This window comes from Pholis gunnellus (assembly GCF_910591455.1).
Source record: "Pholis gunnellus genome assembly, chromosome: 14".
NCBI lineage: Eukaryota > Metazoa > Chordata > Actinopteri > Perciformes > Pholidae > Pholis > Pholis gunnellus.
In genome coordinates this window covers 11,604,105-11,626,712 of record NC_136541.1, presented here as the reverse complement: position 1 = coordinate 11,626,712, position 22,608 = coordinate 11,604,105, and the positions used below count along the sequence as shown (strand labels likewise).

At 41.1% G+C, this 22,608-nt stretch overlaps 2 protein-coding genes and 1 long non-coding RNA gene across 3 annotated transcripts; 1 reads left to right on the top strand and 2 right to left on the bottom strand.

Annotated features, from left to right (window-relative positions):
- Positions 1-2: 2 nt before the first annotated feature.
- On the bottom strand, positions 3-1,002 carry LOC306706530. The gene is made up of 3 exons (XR_013767385.1): positions 841-1,002; positions 272-448; positions 3-142 (listed from the first exon to the last, which is right to left on the bottom strand). It is a non-coding gene; the product is annotated as an uncharacterized lncRNA (long non-coding RNA).
- A 2,374-nt stretch (positions 1,003-3,376) lies between these two features.
- Positions 3,377-22,161, bottom strand: cdc73 (cell division cycle 73, Paf1/RNA polymerase II complex component, homolog). The gene is made up of 17 exons (XM_079172749.1): positions 22,023-22,161; positions 21,213-21,318; positions 20,985-21,054; positions 20,767-20,829; positions 20,433-20,485; positions 20,095-20,183; positions 19,678-19,891; positions 18,348-18,446; positions 17,911-17,989; positions 15,428-15,492; positions 8,415-8,472; positions 7,076-7,111; positions 6,791-6,878; positions 6,394-6,555; positions 5,401-5,501; positions 4,430-4,571; positions 3,377-4,268 (listed from the first exon to the last, which is right to left on the bottom strand). The coding sequence occupies exons 1-17, from the start codon at positions 22,151-22,153 to the stop codon at positions 4,232-4,234; spliced, it is 1,593 nt and encodes a 530-aa protein (XP_079028875.1). The 5' UTR covers positions 22,154-22,161; the 3' UTR covers positions 3,377-4,231.
- On the top strand, positions 13,205-14,837 carry LOC306705763 (beta-1,3-galactosyltransferase 2-like; the record flags this gene model as incomplete). The annotated part of the gene is made up of 1 exon (XM_079172598.1): positions 13,205-14,837. The coding sequence occupies one exon, from the start codon at positions 13,205-13,207 to the stop codon at positions 14,468-14,470; it is 1,266 nt and encodes a 421-aa protein (XP_079028724.1). The 3' UTR covers positions 14,471-14,837.
- Positions 22,162-22,608: the final 447 nt, after the last annotated feature.

The following is a 22,608-nucleotide window of genomic DNA, read 5'->3' as shown; positions in this document are numbered from 1 at the left end:
TTGGCGTCTTCTCCCTCTACAGTATATCCATCTTCACATTCATACTGCACTCTTGTATTTGCAGCAAAGAAGTCCTGATATCCCTGATGAATGATGACGGCATGGGGGATTTGAGGGGGCTCTCCACAAGCCTCGATATTTTCTGAAAAAGAAGAAAGAAGAAGAGGCAAAGGATGAGTGATTACTTGGATTGGTGGAGTTGGTGAGAATTCAAAGGTAAGAATTAATGGTATTGGTTTTACAGCTTGCTGGTGTAAAACATCAGACTTACTCTCACAGACCGGCACAAAGGACCATATTCCATTGATACATGTGGTTGTGGCGTTATTGTCTTTGGGGTCATATCCTCCATTACATGTTATCCTGATTTTCTCTCCAGCATTATACCAATCACTTTTTTCTCTGTATTTTGCGTTGGGTATATCTGGTGCAATGCAGGCTTTTTCATCTGAGGGGGATAAAAGAAACAAACATGTTACCACGGTGGCTGTCTTCAACATCTTTTACTTTTGATTTATTACAGAAACAAATAGCTTAAAAAACTGCATTAAAGGGAATGCTCCACTGCCTTGAATCTGAATGAAAAATCAGAATTTTCAGTCATTTTTAATCCTTGGGTATAAATATTGAACACTATTATTCGGAAATGTAAAACAGTTTTTACTCTACAGTGTCTTAAAGCTACAGATAGAGGACTTCATTCGTTTGAAGTATTCATACATTGTATGAATATAATAAAGTTGCTAAGGAGTGTTTGAAAAGAAACCATAACATGTTAAAGGTGACATACAGTTAATGCTAAACAACAAGTCTGAAGGCTTTCTGCATCTCAACACTTACCTATACATTGTGGTTCTGGAGACCATGTGCCATTTTGACATGTGCTTGTCGCCCACCAGCCCTCCACTGCTGGTTTATGTCCGTTATCGCAGGCATAAGTGAGCTTTGCTTCATGATCATATGTCTCTTGTTCAGGGACCAAATAACCATCATTCAGTCCGGGAGCTGAACAAGGCTGAGTTGCACTTTGTGCTGAAAAAGTGATAAGTAAGAAAGCGCTGCAGTGAAACGCTTATAAAGATAAATAAATAAACTGACAGGCGATAGAATTTAATGTTCTTACCATGAAGCAATCCTGGAAAACAAGCCAGAAGAACAAATCCAAGATATCTTACGCACATTTTGTTTGGAATTAAAACACTGCACGACCAAGCAGAGCGAAGAACCCAGTTGAAATGAAAACCAGTTAATAATTGTTGTGGGTATTTCCACAAAAAGTCTCTGATGTCACGCTGTCGCTCTTAAGTCAACACATTGATAAAACGCAGCAAGCATGAACATTACAAACACTTACTGCATATTGAAATCAGAGATACATGTGAGATATAAAGTACAGAACAACACTTTGCCTTGTTCTTAAAAGATTAAAATAAAATCAATATCTATTTGTCTTTTTTCATGTTTCTCAGATTATGACTGATATTAAAATGGTGAGGAAGTTTCTCATCATAATGTGATAGTAAGTCAGAGTTATGACATAAACAAGTACAAGTAATATTCATAAGACAGAACCTCATTATTATGAGTTTCTCTTATCATAATAAAGCATTAGCAGTCATAATGATCATGATATTATCTCCATGTTGTGAACACCTTCATCTGATTAGAAAGTTAACATCCTGACCAAGGATGAACCTGTATGGTGCCGTGAGGTTTTAGTTTAAACTCTAATATTGTATGTGTTATACATGTAACATTCCAGTGAATGTTGCAGCATTCGGCCGTGTTTCTTTCATGTCTGTTTACACAGACTTGCACCCACAAGAGTGATTCATTTGTTTAGAGTCCAGATTTCAAAATGATTTCCAGGACTGCTGTGATCAGAGTTCAGTGTTATGAAATAGCAAAAGAAACAAGTCAGGCCAAAGCTCTGCAGTGAAAGAGGTTAAGTTCTGTCAAAAACACAACGTTGGATTATTAAACAAAGACAGATGAGGAAACATAATCAGAATGATGTATTCACATAACTTCTATTGATATTGATGATTATGATGTGACCATACCTACATACACGATTGGTGATCATGCCAGTTGCCACACTACAGCGTAGTACTTCATTTCCTTCTCACACCGTCCAGTGAAGTGAAATAGAGTTGAGAGGAGAGAGAGGCTGAGATAAAAGCAAGACACTGTTTTGGACCCGTGTGGGGGGAAAAAAGGCCTCGACGACAATTACATTCATTTGTCTAGTTTAGCTCAATAAAACATGAATTATGAGAAACATCTTGCATTGCATTATGTTCCGGTTAATATGAGCAAATTGGCTCCATATTACTTGTATGAGGTTTCCTCCCATTTCAGCCTGGGAAGCAGCTGCTTAATCACCTACTGTGTGGACTGAGCAGCGCTGATAAGCCCTCGCTACTCTGCAGTCGGGCAACCTCCCCTACAGACTTCATCTGCCACTACAGCTGGAGAGTAATGCATGCATAACTGCAGTTTCAATAGCAGTCAGGAACTGACATTAAAACAGTTCAACAGTCTTGCGGAAGTGTGTCGATACCTCTAGCTATGCGATGCCAGTGCGGGGCCACCAGCTGACGTGGCTGCCTGCCTGGCAGCGGGAAGCAGCAGACGAAGGGAAGGCCGAGGGCCACCAGTTGGTCCTCTTCCCCCGGGGGCCATGATGGGAACAACGTGCCGTCCTGCTTAGAGAGCATGGCTGGTGATGGAAACCCACCTCACACACACACGGCTCCCTGTCAAAGCACCGGTATGAACCAAGTTGCAAATGCATTCTGTGACTATAAAGCTGAACTGCCTTGAGATGAACATCCTGGATTGTTACGTCAAATCCGGTAAATATATTTGATGTGGCATTTATAAAATTGGCTCTAAAAGGTCAAACTGCAAGTAAGAGCGATATCAATCGACTCATATTCATTATTCAGAAAGCAACTGTTGTTTACCAACAACTTCACAATAGTAACTTAAAGGTGAGGACGTGTAAATGTTGAGTTTACAGCTCGCTTCAGCTGCCGATAAGTGGCCAAAACAATCACTTATTCTTGAGTTATTTCAGCAAACTGCATACATTTCACACGAGAGGCCTTAGAACTAGAGTTTCACTGTATTACATCATATTTCATGGAGCCAGCTGATGTTGCTCTATAGTGGTGTGAATTTACCTAACGGGGCCCAGGCATAGTTGCCTGCTTTCCCCGTTGGTAATCCAGCCTCGTTTCCTGTCCCCTTAGGAAGGGACTCTCCTCCATCAGGTCGCCTTTACATACATTAAGTTACCAAATAAAACTACCGGGAAAAATATGAATACAATGAACACTAATCATCTACAATAGGCAGCGCATTTGTTTCTCTGGAAGCTTTATTGTCAATTTAATGTGACGACTTAAAGCAATACTTTCCATAGTTTTTCTCCTCTAGCACAACACCAACAAAGAAGAAAAAGAAGACTTAACATGGTCATTGCATGACCAAGAGATGCGCTCATTCGTCAAAAAAAAAAAACTGAGCCAGGATCTGACCAGACTGCTTGAGTGAGCTCATCTCCCTGAGCCAGCGCTAGTATCAACAATCACTTACTCTCCGCTCAAAGAGCTTTGGATCCGACAGGTTCCATCATATCATATATGTACATTCAGACCACAAACACCCAAAAGAAAACAAAAGATAAGTGTAAAGGAAGTCTCAGTGGCCGTTTTCTTTGTACCAAGAGTCACTTTCACGTTTCTTTCAATTTTAACAGTTCTGAGCTAATTCAAAATTAAATTTAATTCAAAAGCATATTTCTCTTTACCAGCGACAATGAAAACCTCCTCTCCCTTCGACCCCATTATGTTGCTTAACACCTCATTGAAATGGTTTCCACAGTATATTGCCTTTTTAATATAAAACATATTTTGGTATTTTTTGGTACTACATGAAAACATTAGAAAACATTTACAACAAAAACACAAACATCCCCTCAATCCCGTCTCCAGAGCAACATATCCAGCGCATTGCATTAGGAGTCCTCCAGGACGTGTCGGAGGAAGTCCACTAGATTATGTGTTCTCCTTCTCCTGTAGAAGTGGGGATCATGTTGGAATATGGGACGGCACCTGCAATGAAAGGGGCTACGTCTGCAAGAGGTGGACCGAGGACAGTTGGAGGGGGGGGTCGAAGAATTCATTTGTAGGATTTCCGGAGAGATTGACGCTCTGATCTGGGCTCAGAACCTGAGGTGAGCTTTGTGTTTCACCATGTATCTGAAAAAAAGAGAACGACGAGGGAAGATTGGTGAGTTTGTGCAATGCCATCATCTTAATGAACATCATTTAAAAACGGCCGAATAATAAGATGGAGCAGCAAAGGAGTGAAAGAAACTGATGGGCATACGTAAACATGCTCATAAATAATAAAGACAGACCTGTCCAGGGTTTCCCAGAAGCGCAGGAAGACGGGTCGGTCCAGATGACGCCTGTGACGGCTCAGCTCCAGGACGGTCACATCCCACTTCTGCACGTTGGGGTCTATCTTCGCCTCATCATACTTCAAATGAAAGGCTCGGACTGGAGGGGAAACATGCATGCACACATTTATATGGACGCATCTGGTTTGAGGGCAGAAATAAACGAGTCATATTCAGTGGAGCTCACGTATAAACCTGTGTGCTATCGGCATTTACCGCAAATAAATATTCTGCTGCTCATCTTTTGCTAGCTGGACGCACAACATTCTACTTTCACAATTTCACGTGTTAAAGATTTATATGAAATTATGTTTTTCAGTTGACTACAGGGCAAGAAATCATAAGATTGCAAGTTTGTTGACTTCTACTCATAACAGCAGATGACGCCAGCTAAGCTAGATTTCATTACTACACAGAACCTTCAAATCCGGCCTGTGAAGGTTGTAGCTGTAGATTTCAAAAGGTATTTTCACAATTAATCGATTAGATATTTAGTTCAAGTTGATGTTCTTAAATGTCTTGTTTGGTCTTAATCTAAAACCAAAACATATTCAGTTTCTAATCATATAAAACAGAGAAAAACAGAAAATCCTCAAGTTGGAGGTGCTGGACGAGCATGTTTTGCTACTCAAACAATTATCGAAATAGTTGCAGACTTTACTGTGATTGCATTCTGATCAGATTCACACACATTTAGAAAACTTGTGTGGAAAAACCCTGAAAATATAAAAACAGGTGTTTATTTGAGCTTTGTCTGAGTCTGCGTAGTACAGACTCTGTATTTTCTATGAGACCAATCATCACTCAAGTTATAAATCATTTAAATATTGCAGCCACTCTGTCAAACACAAGCTGATGCCTAGTTATGCTCGTTACATAGTTCAGTGTAGCAACACTTTTGAAAGAACTTTTCAGTCCACATTACTTACTTTTGGCAAAAATGTCGACAGGAGATCCATCCGGCAACAGCCATGGCCAGCCTTTGAACTGCCAGGCAGGACCCTGCACAAATACAGCCACCACCCGATCCCTGCAGGAAGACACATTCATTGGTTGTTGTTGTTGTTGTTGTGGTGAGGAAACATTTTGAGCCCTTTTTCTACCGCAGGAACTCTCCCCAGGGACCAGGAAGCTTCTGAGGAACTCATTGCATTTTGACCGCAGTGACCAATGAATTCTGATTTTTAAAGCATAAATAAATAAATAACCATCAAACACTCAACAGATGATTTGCTGTCGTGTAAGTTAGCTTCATTTTTCTCCTCTGCATTTCATGTGCAGCTCATGTCACACAGTTGGATACAAAATACAGAATTAAACATTAGACATGAAACCAGCTGCCTTCAGTTAATACTAATGGTGCTGCCTGACATACCACGGTATTATGCTCAACGTGACATCACGCATTTGTCTTTGAACAGCGTTGTTTCTAGATTCAATGCACCGGGTTCTGTGTAGTTTGTGTACTGAGGGTTGACATTTGAATTAGAGATTCACGATTATAATAAGGGAAGAATAAGGTGTTAATAACCCTGGGACACACACACACACCAATCGGCCACCATGAAGACAGGATTTAAATCTTGCTTACCTATAACGAATGTTCCAACGTAAGGAAAACATAAAAAAAAAACCCAGAGGAGAAACCACAGCCCTCTGCCCTCAAAGAGACCAGAATTATGTAGCGACTACATTATAACACAGATTCTAAAATAATCTTCTGGTGTCCAAACACCTCCGTCGCCCCCTAGTGGTGCTGCAGTATAGCTCATAAATCAGCCCCCCTCCACGTTAGTGGACGGCCAAACTCCAAAAACGTGTCAAATAGATTTCCCCCAAAGATGGTTTCTGTCATTTTAGGTGGTTCTTACAACGCAAAAGTAAGTTGAAGTATAATTTTTCCAGGCAACGGAAATGCTCACCAGTCCTGTGGAGCCAGTTTCAGCGGCTGATCAATGATCCGGTAAGGCACAGTGACGCTCAGCGTTGTGCCTCCAGGCTGGACCTGGTCTTTGCGCCTCTGAAGCAGAACTTCATTATCACGCTGGATGCCCTGCTTCTTCTTCTCTTCTGGCGTGACGAACCTGGTATCGTACAAACAAGATGTATAAAACTACTTCATCTCATTTTTTGTTGGAACTGTTACAAAAATAATGTGTTTTCTTGAACTTTGACTGCTTATTTAGTTACTTATAAAGAAACAAAGAAAGATACGATATGAAAGTTTCCCAGGCTTTTTCTTTTTAAAACTGTTTGTGTAATGCAATGCTGGAGGCCTAAGTGTCTCTCATTCAACTATAATAAGGAGAGAAGACTTACTTCAGGTCCTGAAGGAGCTCCTTAGCATTGAGCATCGTGATGAGTGAGGTGGTGGCAGCGGGGATGATGACGATGGGCGTCCGGGACCCTGTGGAGAGAGTCGTGATAGAAAGTTCTTAAAAACAGGTCGTGTTGTAAAGACAATCAATGAAAGGCATTTATAGGACAAGAGAAACCCAGAACCATGAAAAAAATAGACAAAGATTTGTAAATTAATGTTACATTACATAATGTCGAATGTTTAATATGATTGCCACTAAATCTAACCGAGTGAAAGAAACTTACCTTTCTTCTGATTCGGTGGAGGTCTGGCTTGTGAAACTGGAGGGAATAGAACAATGTGAAAAGTGAATAAACACATAAACACATCTGTAGACTCCCTTACATTTGACCGAGAGGTAAATAAAGATACAAATGATCCTCCATGAAACTGCTTTGCTGTTCTACTGGTACGGGTCTGTTACTCCTGTTGAGTATTAGGGGCTCAGCTACGGATACTAGAAAGGTATTGTAATACCCTGCTGTTAAAATTTTATTCCATTACTTTTCCTTTTTCAGTATTTGTGTAATTTGAAGATATCGTATCAAGTTGAGCTCCTCTATTGACTATTATTATCTATTCACTGCTGTAGGGCAAATATGTCACAGTCACCGAGTCTAATCATTTACTACAAACAAGACGGATGCTGCTTGGTTGTGCGCTCACATATTCTCCAGCATCCTGGGCCTCTATTTGCTAAGGAGTGAAACAGACACGGGATTCTTCTCCAGACAAAAGTCTCTTTCACAGAGAGTCTCATCCAGAAAACATGAACATATTTCTATGCTATGTTCATGTGTGGCAAACGTCAAAATTACAGAGACTTACCGAGAAGATTTAAGCTTAAGTTCGTTGTCACTTTTCTCTGAGGGTGAGCAAAAGTGGAAGCTCTGCTGATCATTTACCTTTAGACCTGCCTGAACAAACACTGTGGAAACCACTTCGGTGGCCTCGATACGGGAGATACAAACTACCGTTGTCCACACGATGAACTACTGTACAACGTTGGCATCCATCAGTGTTTCCCACTGTATTTTATGAGACTGTGGTATGAGACACACCACAAAGCATGTGGTTCGTGTTTAAAGGCTGGTCTGATGGGTTGTGGACTGAGAGGCCGGGAGAGAGGTCAAGAGAAGCAGGGAGGTCCGGGTTTCCAAACATTTTTAATAAAAGGATAAAAATTAGCCAGAGTTTGAATAACAAAATAAACAAGAATATCTATATTTATTGCCATATCACACAGCCGCACTTGGCAGCGCGGCTTCGGGCTTAACGACGTCCCGTCATCCCAGGGCCGGGAAAAAAAATGGGCTCGGGGAGGATGAAGCTTAAATTTGGGATGAACTTGGGACGACAGTTGAAAGAAAGATGCTCTGCTACAATGAACGGCCGTGAAAAGTTAGTTGAGAGCCCGTCTTGCCACACATCCTTATTTTCTTCTAAGTTAGCAACTACACAGTTCCTAAAAATTCCTCTCACCTCACATTTGGATTGTGCAACCTTTCTAAAAAACAACATTGTATTACAATGTAAGCAGACATATGCATGCCTGTACTTAGATATGTTGAATTTAGCACCAACCTGGACGAGGGACGGGCTGCAGCGCAGGAGTCTGGGCCTTCCGAGCAGATGCTCCTTCCTGGAAAACATCCAAAAGGTCATATTAATAAATGTACTTCAACCAACTACTAAACAACAACTCTGCAAGACTGAGACACATGAGGGAGTAGAAGTTTAAAGGCTCGGACACACACACACACACACAACACCGTTTGTGAACGTCTGTGGTAGGGAAGAACTATTCACCAAAATTTCCCGGAGCTTTGTGAAGCATTCAAATTGTGTTGTCTAAAATGTCCAGGGTTTAGTCTGTCCACCAGAGAGAGAAAAGCAGCAACTCTTCAATTCTGAGAAGCTGGAACAAATGTTTAGCATTCTAGCTTCTTAAATTACCCGCAAGATTAATCAACTACCAGATCTGCTGGTGACTGTTTCAGCACAAGTTGATTTGACTCACTCGTTGACAGGAAAGACACACAAAGCTGTCGCTCAGCTGTTGTGACCATCGTGGCTCTCCAGCCCAGCGAATCATTTCTAACACCACTTCTTCGAAAAGACCACAAGCCGACACCATCAGTGACAAGCAGCCAGTTGACATTTTCAAATGATGTAGTCTCGATTCAATTTACAGGTTAACGTGTCCGGAAATGCGGCCGGTGAGCACCAGGGAGACTGTAATGGTAAAATATGTATTAAGTATAATAATGGTAAAATATATTTTAGTATCTTGGGATGTTTTGAAAGATGTTGTTCTACTGATGGGAAAGTACAGAGACACAGGAAAAGATCACTGCAGTCCTACAGAGGTATTTAATTAGTTCATGAAACCAATGTCCTATCTTCCAAGGTTGTTCATATGCAACACACGAGAAGAAACATTGTTTCTGACCTCTGTATGAGACTGACTCCCAGTTGAACGCACCTGGAAGACGCAAAACAATGAGTAGAACAAATCAACCCGTGTCCAAAAACCTATACTCCCTTTTCCTTTCCTATGAGGTAACTAAAGGCGTGATTCTCGTATGCATAAAATATGATGTGCCTTGTACTTCGTTGACAGTGTTTGCACAGTTCACTGAGATACGTGTCTGTGTGTCCGCTCTCCTGCTTGCAAGCATTAAATTGACTCTTACTACTTTGAGCATTCATCAGACTCTGTTTATTTAATCAACTCTTATCCCGCATCTACATAGAAATATTCCACAACAAGACGCCCCACCGAGCGACCGTCGCTGAGCCGGGTCATGATATTGCTGAAAAATCTAAAATGCGAAGCTTCAAACTGTTAAGACATGTCAGAGACCCGAGTATAGCTCCCGTTATCGCACTCAAGAGGTCCCTTGAAATACATTATTCAAGCCATGTTCCCTTCGTACAAATAATGACAAATAATGTACAAAACAGTGAGTGGATATTTGACAAGATTAATTTAGAATCTCAATCATCAGTAACTTAAATTCCGATGAAAAAGCTAGTAGTGTTAGTAGTACTAGTAGCATTTTCCATCCTGTCAACCGAAGCCAGGAAAGTTCATTCCTGCCAATCAAAGCAACACAGATGTCAAAAATGAGCATCGAGAAAGCAAATGCTCTTAGCCAAAGCCGGGGATTAGAGGATAACATCTGCACATTGTCAACATTTTACAATAATATAATAAAAAAATACTATGAGTGGGCTCCGAGGTCTGTTGAAATTCAAATGCATCTGCTCTCCTCTCACTAGCTGCAGGGCAGAGTCCATCAGCACCACTGTAGGATCCCTGTCAATTACAGATACACTGCTTGTCTGCAGCCCTTGTACTTCCTGTCCAGTTTAAGTACACTTGCACCAAGAGATCCTCTCCTCAACATCGCAGCTTTACAATACAAATGGCAACGTTATCCATATATTGGCCACGTAAAGAATATGGCTCCCAGGAAATACCAGTATGTCTGTTGAGAGAGATGCTTTAAAATGTTAGTATGAATGGCAAACAACTTAACCTCTTTCCCTGAGTCTAAACGTCATCTTATTTAGCGATTACATTTAAGCACGATACATTTCAAAAGGCAGAGTGCATCTGAAGGGATCATGACTGCCAATGAGCAGACATGCAAAACAACAAGCACCCCTCCTCCCACGTCGTCCTCTGAGAAAGAGAAACAATGGCAGGGCAATCCACCATGGCTGAATGAGCGCAGCAGACACATTGCTGTAATTATTTGATTTCCAACTATCATCTGGCAGGAAACACATGAAAGACCGCAACTAAGGAGGCTTTTTGACGTTTCACTGTCCGAGAAGAACGCCGTCACCTGACGTTTCACATCTTTCTATCACATTATGCCTTTTGCAAACCTTGAAGTGTCGACATGTCTCCTTTTACTTCACAGCACGGCAAATTGAGATAATGCTTTATTCCTCTTTCTGGACGGTGGGCGTGAATACAAATAGGTCAGCAGCCCCCCCTCCCCTTCCCCTTCCCCTTTAACGGAGCAGACAGCAACAGCAGCAGAAACGGCGTGACGTGGTGGGAGAGCGTACTGCCACCAAGCCTGGAGCTGCCTTTTCAGAGCGAACACACAACTCACAGCGCTACCCCTCCTCTTCATCTTCCTCCTCCCCCACTGCTTTCACCCCCTCTAGCCCTATCGCAGACAACACAGCGACCGCACAGAGCCGAGTGCGAAGGGCGGCTGTGTGGGGAGGGTGAGAAGAGGAAATTGGAAGCAAAAAAAAGGAGAGAGGGGCACATGGGGGGTGGGGGGGGGGGGGGACCGTTCACACGAGAGCCTGTGAAAGGAAGAGCGAGAGGAAAAAAAGGAACAGCACAGAAACGGAAGAAATGCTGAACGAACGGAGCGATGTAAGGCTTGTGCATCATCCAGAGATGATCCCCGTCTGTCCACTGCTGCTTTGTTACACACATTAGGACAAGAGAGGACAGTGAAAGGACCCACGGCTGCAGCTGACTGTCAACCACCGACCCTCTACTCCTTTTGGCCTGAGGCAGCAGCAGCACCGTTAGCATCAAGCCTCTCGGGACAATGCGCCAAGACTGAGACTGCAACACGGGAGCTCTGACACGTGTTCTGCCCATGCACACACACACACACACATATACACACACACCCACACAGGTGCATGCATGTGGTAGATAGCTACGAGTTCTGACTAACAGCCACATGTGGGTTGGGCTAAAAAGGAAGAAAATTTGTCAGACGTCGTAGAGGAAATAAAAGAGGAAAAGAGTCGTCCAGCTCAAGCGGTTTGTGATTTGGCTAAGGACACGATGGACGCAGTGACCAAGAGAGACATCATCGTGTGAGGATTATAATTCATCACATTTACAGATGATGGACACCAAGAAGAGAAGAGTACTTTGATTAAAACGGGTGAGTTTAAAATGCAAACGCACATCAACACAACACTGACAAAATAAGTCATGCTGCTAAAACAAAGACCAGTATGTATATAAAGTAAATATATTACATCCTGTATTGTACAGGATGTGAAGGGTGTGACTTGATTAAGGGAAACAGATGCTTCAGTTTCTGTTCATGTATGCAAAAAGAGCCAACGGAGCTCTCTGTGATACAAGCTCTCACAAACCACTCTTTGTCTTGTTGGGGTCCTTTAAAAAGGTAGTGTGTAATTCAGGAAAAACCAGAGATCCCACTCTACTTAAGGATGCTCGCAGCAGGCCAGAACAGGTTGGTTTTTCTACAACAATTCATCATCTGGATGCTGTTCGAGTGCAGAATGTTGAGTTGAGAAAGCAGAACACATTCTGTTCATTGTTGTCCTGAAAACAACACAAGCTAAACAGAAGATGATGTCCAGTGATCAGTAGTCATGAAGATGTGAAAGTAACGTCGAGAACAGTCTGCAGTTTATTTGTGTCGTACATTAGCCTGCTGTTCAAACACTGAATACTAAAAATGTCTGCACCATAAACCAGTGTTCCTGCTTCAGAGTGTGTAAGAAGTTTGTTGTTTGTACAGATAGTATTTTAGCATTATGAGAGAGAGAGTTGTGCGGGAATGAGTAAAAGCAGGAATGAAAATGTATTTTGTGTCCATATTTGAGCTTAATTAAATATAAAATGTGCTCTGTAAAATGTATAATGTACGAAATGATTATACTTCACGAAACTAATTTCATATGAGAACAAAGGGGAAAGGGCGATACTCCAGAACCCCAACTTCATAATATAATCACTTACTTTCACTCTCTTTACTGATCTTGATATAAGAGGAGATGTTAACCTGAACCAACAATAACAGATTTGTACCACTCTGAGGTAGCAGTATCAATCTGTACATATTTATGATCCCTGGTCGCTAACTTTGTCTGTTAGGAGCTGGGCAGCTAGCTTTCAGTTTAGTTGTTTTTAAAACTAAAAAACAGCAGCCTGAAGAGAGCGGTGAGAATGAGAGCTGAGCGCCGTAAAACCCGAAATATTGATAAATCACCCCCAAAGATTTGATGCTAACTACACAGTCGGGTCATAATTCTCTGTGTTCGTCGCATAGGACAACACCTTTCACATAAAGCAGCTTAAATGTGACATGTTGTATCATCTTGTTGCTCAAATATGTCTCTTCTTCTGTCTTCCAGGCAATCACAAGACATGCAACAATAGAGGGGACTCACACCTTACAGCTGGCTGGTCGGAGAACAACACTGTCTGCCATTGTCAAGTGATTTACATGCATGGAAATGAGCGAACATAATTGGGGCTAAGTTCCTTCAGGGGTCAAGGACTGGTGAGCGAACGATTGACATTACAAGCGTGACAACTGTCTGAGTGAACTAGTCCAGCTGAGACCATGCAGTGGAGACGACGCCACTGCTGTGCCCACACAGCTAGGTTTATCTCTCTCCTCTCACTGTTGGGTCTTCTGGTCTTTCTGGTCCACCAGGTGTGGCTGCCGAAGCTCACAGGTATGCCATGGTGGAGAGGCCATCCTGTGGTGTACGGAGGTGGTGAACTTCATCCAACCACATCCAAATGGAACTTGAGCGCACCACATACAGTGTGGAGGTTCGTCATTGTTCCTCAGCAGAATCCCAAGTCTGATGCTAACGTCAGCTCCCCTGAGAAGGAGGACGTCTCTTCTCCTCAAGGAGACCCAAGTTTTGAAAACACTCTGGTAGCCAACACTAGCCAAAGTGTAGAGGGAGATCTTCGTAGCACTATAACCCACGGGCCTTTCCCTTATGTCATCAACGAGCCAGACAAATGTGCAGACAGCAGACCTGCATTTCTGGTGTTGCTGATATCCACTGAGGCTCGGCAGGTGGAGGCTAGAAATGCCATACGGCAGACATGGGGGAACGAGAGCGTGGCTGCTGCTCTGGGATTCATCCGGCTATTTCTGCTGGGGAAAAATGAGGGAGAGCTGGGACTTTTACAGCAAAGGATGCTGGAAGCAGAAAGCCGGAGGTATCGTGATATCATTCAGCAGAACTTTCTGGATTCCTACAAAAACCTGACCATAAAGACATTGATGGGAATGAACTGGGTGGCAGTTCACTGCCCACAAGCCGGCTATGTCATGAAGACGGACAGCGATATGTTCGTCAACACAGAGTACCTCATTTACAAGCTGCTCAGGCCAGAACTGAAGCTAAAGAAGAACTACTTCACAGGCAATAACATGAGAGGCTATGCACCCAACCGAAACAAAGACAGCAAGTGGTACATGCCACCTGAGCTGTACCCAGGTGAGAAGTATCCCACCTTCTGCTCTGGGACTGGTTATGTCTTCTCTGGAGACCTGGCGAGGAAAATCTATCGTGCATCACTAAGGATCCGCCAATTGCATCTGGAGGATGTGTATGTGGGAATATGCCTGGCTGAGCTCCAGATCGATCCGACTCCTCCACCCAACGAGTTCCTGTTCAACCACTGGCGGGTGTCTTATTCCAGCTGCAAGTACAGCCTTCTGATAACGTCACATGGGTTTCATCCCAATGAACTCCTTAAATACTGGCATCATCTCCAGAGTAACAAACGCAATGCCTGCATGAACACGTTGAGAGCAGGCAGGACTCACTCAAACAGGATGAACAGAGAGAGACCAGCTACATAAATTGGCATTAAACTCTCCTTGTTGTTACATACAAATAATGAATTATATCTCAGCCCGTTCTGGTCTTACCTTGACACCAAGGGATTAATCCAAAAGTTATTTGGGAACACAATAAAACTTCTGCATATATGTTGAGTAAAATCTGATGAAGTGCGTTACGATTATTGTCAAATAATTTGTACAAAACAGATGAAAGATGTTCATATGTCTGAGTCAAACCACTGGAGAGTTTCTGTGCACCATAATATTTTACAATAGAATACGCTGTGTTTCACTGTGGTGCAAAGGGTTCTTTTTGTAACAATGTAAGATTTGCTGTATGTGTTTTATATATGCTGCCTTACAGATACAGGCTACTCTAAAACTAGACAGGGTACAGTGACAATAAATGTTTCCACATGTGTATCAAAAAGTCAATGAAGTCATTTCAAAAGCCATGAAAACATGAACTATGCTACCAGATATTGAGATTATTGAGAAAAGGATGTGGGATGAGCCTTTTTTTGTATATCATATATATCTCTGGAAATTGCATTTTAAAAAGTACATTTGAGAACTTGACGTTTACGCAAAGCTGATTTGCAACCATGACGTTTGCTGATTAGGATAAGATGACCTTAGACGGAACGAATTATCAAAGAAACAGGTCAAAACGATGTTCCAGAACTTATGCAAATTATTCTGTGCCAACTCACTTGTGTGTTATCCTCAGTATATATGTCAGAGACTCAGAGACAGGCCTTTGAGCAGTAACTTGATGCATAACTTGTTTGTGTTTCAATCCTGTCTCCTGTAAATGTCCTGTTTAATGATTTTTACATCGGTCTCGAGTGAATTTTTCTAACAATAATTATAAATGGAACATTTACTGGATGTGTGCAAAGTGAAATTCACACGCCGAGTCGCTCTGGATTCATCCTCTTTCAACACGAGCACACAGCCAGGTTTTGCTCTTACCGTCACTGACTTCAGCGTCATGCCGTGGTAGGTGCCCATGGTATCGATCTTGAAACCCTCCGTTTCTAAGAAAATAACACAGGCGAAGTTGTAGATTACTGGCAGAACAAAACAGAGTCATTTCAAAAAAGTAATAAAATATAATGCCTTAATATTCTATAACCAATTTGTGTACTAATATTTCATTGTATGTACTTTCTGAAAAGTAGAATCCCCGTTACAAATGTAACCAAAGGTGCACAGAGGATAATCTCGATGTTATACGACTGCATGCGTTGCAAACGGGGGAAAAGAGCTGAGAGTATAAACAAGTGACGGGGAGTCAAAGCTCCGTGATTTTTGTGGGGAAACTGTACCAAAGACGTTTTCTTAAGTCTGTAGAATTCGATGTGTTGGCATAGACACCTCTTCAGCACGACAATATTTTTCAACAACATTTTGATTAATTGTGCAGCCCAACGCTGAGTCACACAGGCCTTAGATGGCAGGTTTTTACAGTAGATAGTGTCCTGACATCTTTAAGTGATCAGTGGAACATCAGTGGCAATTGAAACACACTCAACTATGCTTATTTTTCTACAAAATTGATACAGGTATTAAGGATTCTGGGGAATTAAATCAAGAACTAAACGCGTCTTTGAGCCTTCTTATTTGCAGTTTCCCCACATCTGAAAAACCATGAAGATTAGGCCAATTAGACTAATAACTAGAAGGGAGTGTATGACATGCAATCTACACACTCAACGAAACACACATTGCACTCAAAGAAACAGTCTTAGTGCTTTTTTGATTTGGCGTTTGGCACGTCATGCTTTAATGCAAAGGAAACTTGCAGAAGCAATTTGATCTTTAAATAATGTTTTTAATCAGCTGTTGCAGTAGTACGTATAAACCTACGTCAAATACTAAGATAATAACTTGTCCTTGGTTCAAACAAAGTCTGGTTCCTGAAGCTTGTGTTTTCACAGCATCAACCATTGCAGACATAGCACTAAAACAGGCTTATATTTTAAATTAGGATCAGATGAGACCCCCACTGACGCCTGAAATTAATTGGTTTGGCCTCTCCGTGTATCAGACAAAGGCTCCATTCACCGCCCTTCACAGATCCTACACCCAATGACGCACAGCAGGAGCAACAAACACTGGACAATGAATACCTTTTTTTCTTACCTTTAAAAAAATGATAAGAATCACACTACAGTGATACTATGAAACCGTGAGGGTTTTCCCTTCCATTGTATTCCATTGTATTCTTATTGAATAGAAGATGCTTTATTCATACCATTGCAACCCCAGCAGTGTGAAAAATGAATATAAGAATATCCTTTAAAGTTGTAAGCAGGCTTACTTTTATATGTTATAATCACCAACAGCTTAAATAAAAGTAACAGTAGCAAAGTAACGCAAGGCAATGCTTACAGTCTGCGAGACTGTAAGTGCACGACTCACAGCACACGACTGAAGAAGACGATTAAGATGTAAATGTGATATTAATATATGATAAGAGAATATATACAGATTGTTTTAGCGGTTATATAAATGTTATTCATGGTGCTGTTAGAATGCTGCTGCACTGCACCGTTCATACAGGGGCAAGATCCCGTTGCATGCGGGAGACCAAACTATTTTTTTTACACCTTGTTTTATTTAGCAATGCACCGATTGATTGGCAGCCAACCAGTGTCATATATCTGAGTACTGAGAGAATTTAGATGATAACGCTGTTATGTTATCTTGTAAAATGTAGTTTTTGGGCAAGAAACTTGAATAAATATAGTTGTTTAAAGAAGATGTTTTTACAGGAATATAAACTAGACATTAGAGATGGAATTACGACCTGTTTAACTTCCTAAAACTAGCTTGAAGCATCTTATAACACGCAAGTAAAACTACTAACACAGATTATTTATTTCCTAATGATTTGAATAATGTATTTTTATGCAAATAACCACTGAGTGACAATAAAGTAAAAAGATAACATTTACACTGACGAGGGATGGTTGAAATGAAAAAATAAATGTCAATAATAGTTCTTAGTAAGAAGATCAAAATGTGCAAAAATTGGAATTAGCAGGTCAGACTTAAAATGAATCTGAATCACCCCAAAAAAAATTGGAAATCAGTACATCTGTAGTATTAATAATGGTTCTTGTTATCTTGATTTTATCCGCACTGTGATCAATATGTTAATTAGTTAGCAGAGCTCGCCTGCCTCGGGTCAAGGGAAGCAATGCTTCTCTTTTACCTGCCCAACATCGAATCGCACTTCTGAAGGTGGTCTGATCAATACAATGTGCATCTACACCTCCCACTGTCGCGTGCTTATCGATACCGGGTGTAAATGGGGTGAATCAAATCCAAGTTTTGTTGACCCACAGATCAATGTTCAGTCAACTACGTTTTCCTCAAATGCCTCGCACCCATACAGATTTTTTTTTTTTTTTAAAGCTTCAAGATTAAAACTCAAGAATGAAACTCACCCTCTTTTCCTTTGAATCGCTCCTGATCGTATCTGTTGTAGGCAGCTGGGACAGGCTGCTTGTTCCTGAGGGACGGGTCCTGGAAACAACATGAAACACAAACAATTCATTCCTTTACATACCTGTCACAACACAGTTTACTCAACACCGTAGTAGTTATTTATAGACTTGCTGCTTGCAGTTATTGTTAAATAACTACATACAACCTTCCAGTTGATGTCAAGCTTGATTTATTTGAGAAAAGGAATGTGTGAGGAAAAGTAGCAATTGACTGGTTTATCCAAGTCATGCCCTATTAGAATACAACTATTAGTACACACACATTTACATTAAACCTCCTGGAAAAGTTGAAGAAACTGGAATAAATAAATAAATTAAAAAAAAAAAAAAAATATATATATATATATATATATATATAAATGAATTTCTGTTCTCACCACTTGAGTAGTGTTCTGTGGTGGTCTCTGCTCTGGTGCTCGCCCTTCTTCTCTAGCTTTCACTGACTGAAGGATGGCGAAGATGTTCTTGGAGAAGTTCTGCGGAGGAGCGATACAGATACGGTTTGGTGAGTTCAACACCCTCGCACAACATTACCATCATTTGGTGAAAACACCACTGAGGTTTGAGGGTCCCAACCTAAAGGCTTGGATGTAAACAGATACACCACATGAAACGGCCCGTCATTAGAATTGATTAAAACACACCTGCATAGTAATTACTATGTGCTTTAATATTACATAAGAAAACATTAAATACACCGTAGCGCATCATCTACCGATATATTAGAGTGTGCGAAACGGCCAAATTAACAGAATGAAAGGCCAAAACGGAGTAACAAAACATCAATTTAGCCATCTTGGTGCAGACATTAGATGTGGAAAGTGATGTATAGGCTGCCAGAGTAATTGCTCCAAGCATACAGCCACTCAACACTATAATGGTTTTGAGATGAGCATGTCTAAGTCCTCCAGTGGCCCAGTGAAAAAGTAGTAGTTTAGTTTAGAGTAAATATAAACTAGGTGAAAATCATTCTATTGCTGCCATCTAGTGGTTGAAATGTTCACCTCGCTACATAGATTTATTTATTTACACAGTTGGGCTCTCTTGAAGTATTTCCCACACTCAAGGCCATTGTCCCAGGTTTGGTAAAATAGAACAGCTGCTTTAGAACTCAGGCATGTCCAGTAAGGTGGTCTTGAGTTAAGATCCAAATGTTTGACACCAGTTCACAGAACAATATGCATTTCTGGTGCAAGTCTACATCAGTATGAACCTTCTCAAAAGAGAGATGTGCCTTGGCTGAAGGCATTGATGCGTGGTTAGAAAAATGGCATGTTAAATACCCTTTAATGTACAGAACTTCTGCTGTTGAGTCTTACAGTAAAGCCTCCCACTAAACAGACCTTTGACTAGGGATGTACAATGTTGGATATGCGGATACCGTCGATGCACATAATGAAAATGTATGTTTTTTTAATAGATAAATAAAAATCAACAGATATTTATACACTCTAAAATTACAAATGTTATACTTTTACTTTGTTATTGTCAACCAGTGTAATGACCCTGTCGGGACAGAAATCAAGGTCCAATATTGAGCCAACGTGCAGGTAAGAACACAAGAAAATCCCTAAATTCACATGGTAATCTGACACAGATGTATTTGAAGGAACAGTCATTTTAGGAATTGCAATGTATTGCTGCCAAGAGAGATAAAACCACGTTTGCATAGAAATATCACTGTGATTGGATATAATCATCTCTGACCTTTCCACTGCTCTGGAGAATGGTTGTCCTGGTCCTCCAAACTCTCTCTCTGCTGACAATATCTCTGGTGACATCCATCTCAGCGTCCACAAAGCTTCTCTGCTTCAGGGTTATGTCATCGTCCAGATCCGTTTTGATGGTGGAACGTTTCTTGGCCATAATCTTGGCTTTGATGGCCGCGATTTTCTCCACTGACATGGCCTCAGACAGGGATCTGAAAGAGAAGAGAAGTTAGCAGATGGTCTGTGGGTGTCATTGTGTAGTAACAAATGACACACAGCAATCAGATTAATATTGATCAGTTATTACTGACACTGTGGTATGTTGAATATAGCTCAAACTAATCAACATTGGAGAGATTATTGCCTCATACAGAAAGCATATTATGTATAAATGTATAAATGCAGTCTATTGTACCTGATCTGGTCAGTCTGCACGATGCCCTCTTTGTGACCCTCCAGACGGGCAGCCAGACGCTCCTTATCCAGACGCACTCGTTCCTCATCCTTGAAAGCAGTGTACACACCATTAGCAAAGTGCTGAATAACATGTGACCATTGCCAGGTTGGCCACAACAATTATGGGTTTTTTTCACTGCAACTAAATGCATTTCAATATATACAAAACATAAACACAGACCATTTCCTTTTTCCACCGACATACTGAATAAATGGACAGTTAAATGTTTCAATAAGCAAAGAAGTGAGTATAATGTTAAAGCAACGTTTAGTGGAAGATATTTGACGCCAGTTTACCTCAATCCTGGGTTTCTTGGCTTCAGAAGATACCTCATCAGCTGCTCTTTTCACTAAAAAAGCAGAACGGTGCTATTAATTCACAGTACAAAGTCCATTTGGTTGTGTAACAACTTTCCTGCCCTGACAACAATCTACGACTAACTACTACAACCCCTAATAGAAAATATCTGTGGAAATATGACCCACTTGCAGGGTTAACCGATAGATAGCAGAAGATACAATTTATTAGGTTGTAGTCCAGATTTCAATACCAACAATAAATCTAAACAATTATTACTGCAGGTGAAAATAGCTCTTTAAACTTCATGCAACAAATATGTCGTGAGCTTACCTTGCGTTGGCCTTTGCAAACCTATTTCTATAGGTGCACTTCTGTCAATACTTGTCGATGTAGCTGTGAAAAGACAACATTAGAAACGGCATTAATAAGTTACCAATTAGACCAACTACAGCCTCGTAGGGCTTAATGTTTTAGTCAATCAACACAAATAAGAAATCATGACAAGAGTATTAATATGTTGAAGGACATACAAAGAAGGTGTTACTTACAACTCTCGCCATTGAGGTATGACAGCAAGCCTTTTCGATCAGGTCGTCTGACAACAGGGATGTTCTCAGTCTATCAACAACATAAAAGCATGTCACTCAAAAACACTTTCAGGGTTATTTGTGGGAAGAAAAAAAAAAGATGCTTCATGAGACAGAAAAGGAGGCTGAAATAATAGATTGTCCTCAAATAATAATAATGGCACTGAGGTAGTTACACGAGTCACTTACTGCAGCTCTTCGCACATACGATGGATGTGGAAGATGCACATTGTTGAGCAAGAACAAGATTGAGTCCAAAGTATAGTACTCTTTGGGTTGTCCCTCTTTACCAGTACTGAGGGTAGAAACACAAGCAAAGAAAACTTTAAAAAATACTCAAACCTCAACGTTATTTCATCGAGTAAAAGACTAAAATGAACACAGACTGCTTCAGGTTGCACATTTGAGTTAATCTAAAGTGCACATGTCTGTAATACGAAGTAAATATAACGTAAGTTAAGTTACTTGCTCAAAGTAACGAAACACTTACACTATTAACAGTCGCACGGTTGACTAACGTTAATCTACTGACTGACGTTAATCCTTCTGCAACCTCATTCACAGCGTTACACGACCAACGTTAGCTTTTCGTCACGATTGATACCATGAACTACAGTCCGTCTGCTAGCAGAACGTCCACTGGACCGCTGACTTACCGGGAACACAACTCAAGGACTGGTAACGAGTAGTTAGCATCACATCACCATTACGCGTAGCTAGCAGCACATCTCCCACGAACACATTTAAGTTTTAAAATACACACAAATTGTAATGTATATATGATAGGAAAGATGCTTCGTAGTTTAGGACACAATACGTACGTATCACACCAAAGTATTTAAAGAGTGCTCAAAAAGTTTTAAGTACAACCGCGAGGAGCCGAGTTAGGTTAGCATCTTAGCATAAGCTAAGCTAGCGGTTACCAGCACCGCAAGGCACTGCTGAGCTTCAGCAGCGGGCCTTCAGAAGCGATTCGGAGATAGTTTGGCGCTGACATACCCCCAGATTATGTAGTTGGTCTTCACATTTTTCGGCCAGGAGAACTCTCCAAATATAACTTCATCTCCTTTAGCGACGATTTCTTTTTTCTGGATGTTATACTGACGGAGAACACTCAGCACATCCGCCATCTTCACTTGTCTTGATGTAGTGTGTTTGTAAGGCCCCCAGTTATCAACACCATGTGGCCTCGCAAGATGCCTGATCTGTTTACAACTTTTTAGACCGCTTGTCAAAGCTGTCAGGAGACACATTTTTTCTCCATGTTTGCCAGGTCGATAAAAAATATCCGACGTTGATAAACGTAACTCTTGATATTTATTAGATGGTTTGTTGACACTGGCAAACACAGTACTGGTAGAGTCCCAGTGCCTTGCTCAAGGATACTTCCACAGTATGGACACTATCGGTCACAGCCGGTTAATATAACCAACCACAAACAAATATGTTAATTTACAGGAAGACAGAAAAACAACAGTATTTGAAGCTAATTGTTTATTAGGGGTTTACAATGCCACTACATTCAGGTACTTGCATGTTAAGCACAATGGATGCAACAGAAGTGAATCATAGTGGTGAAACATTT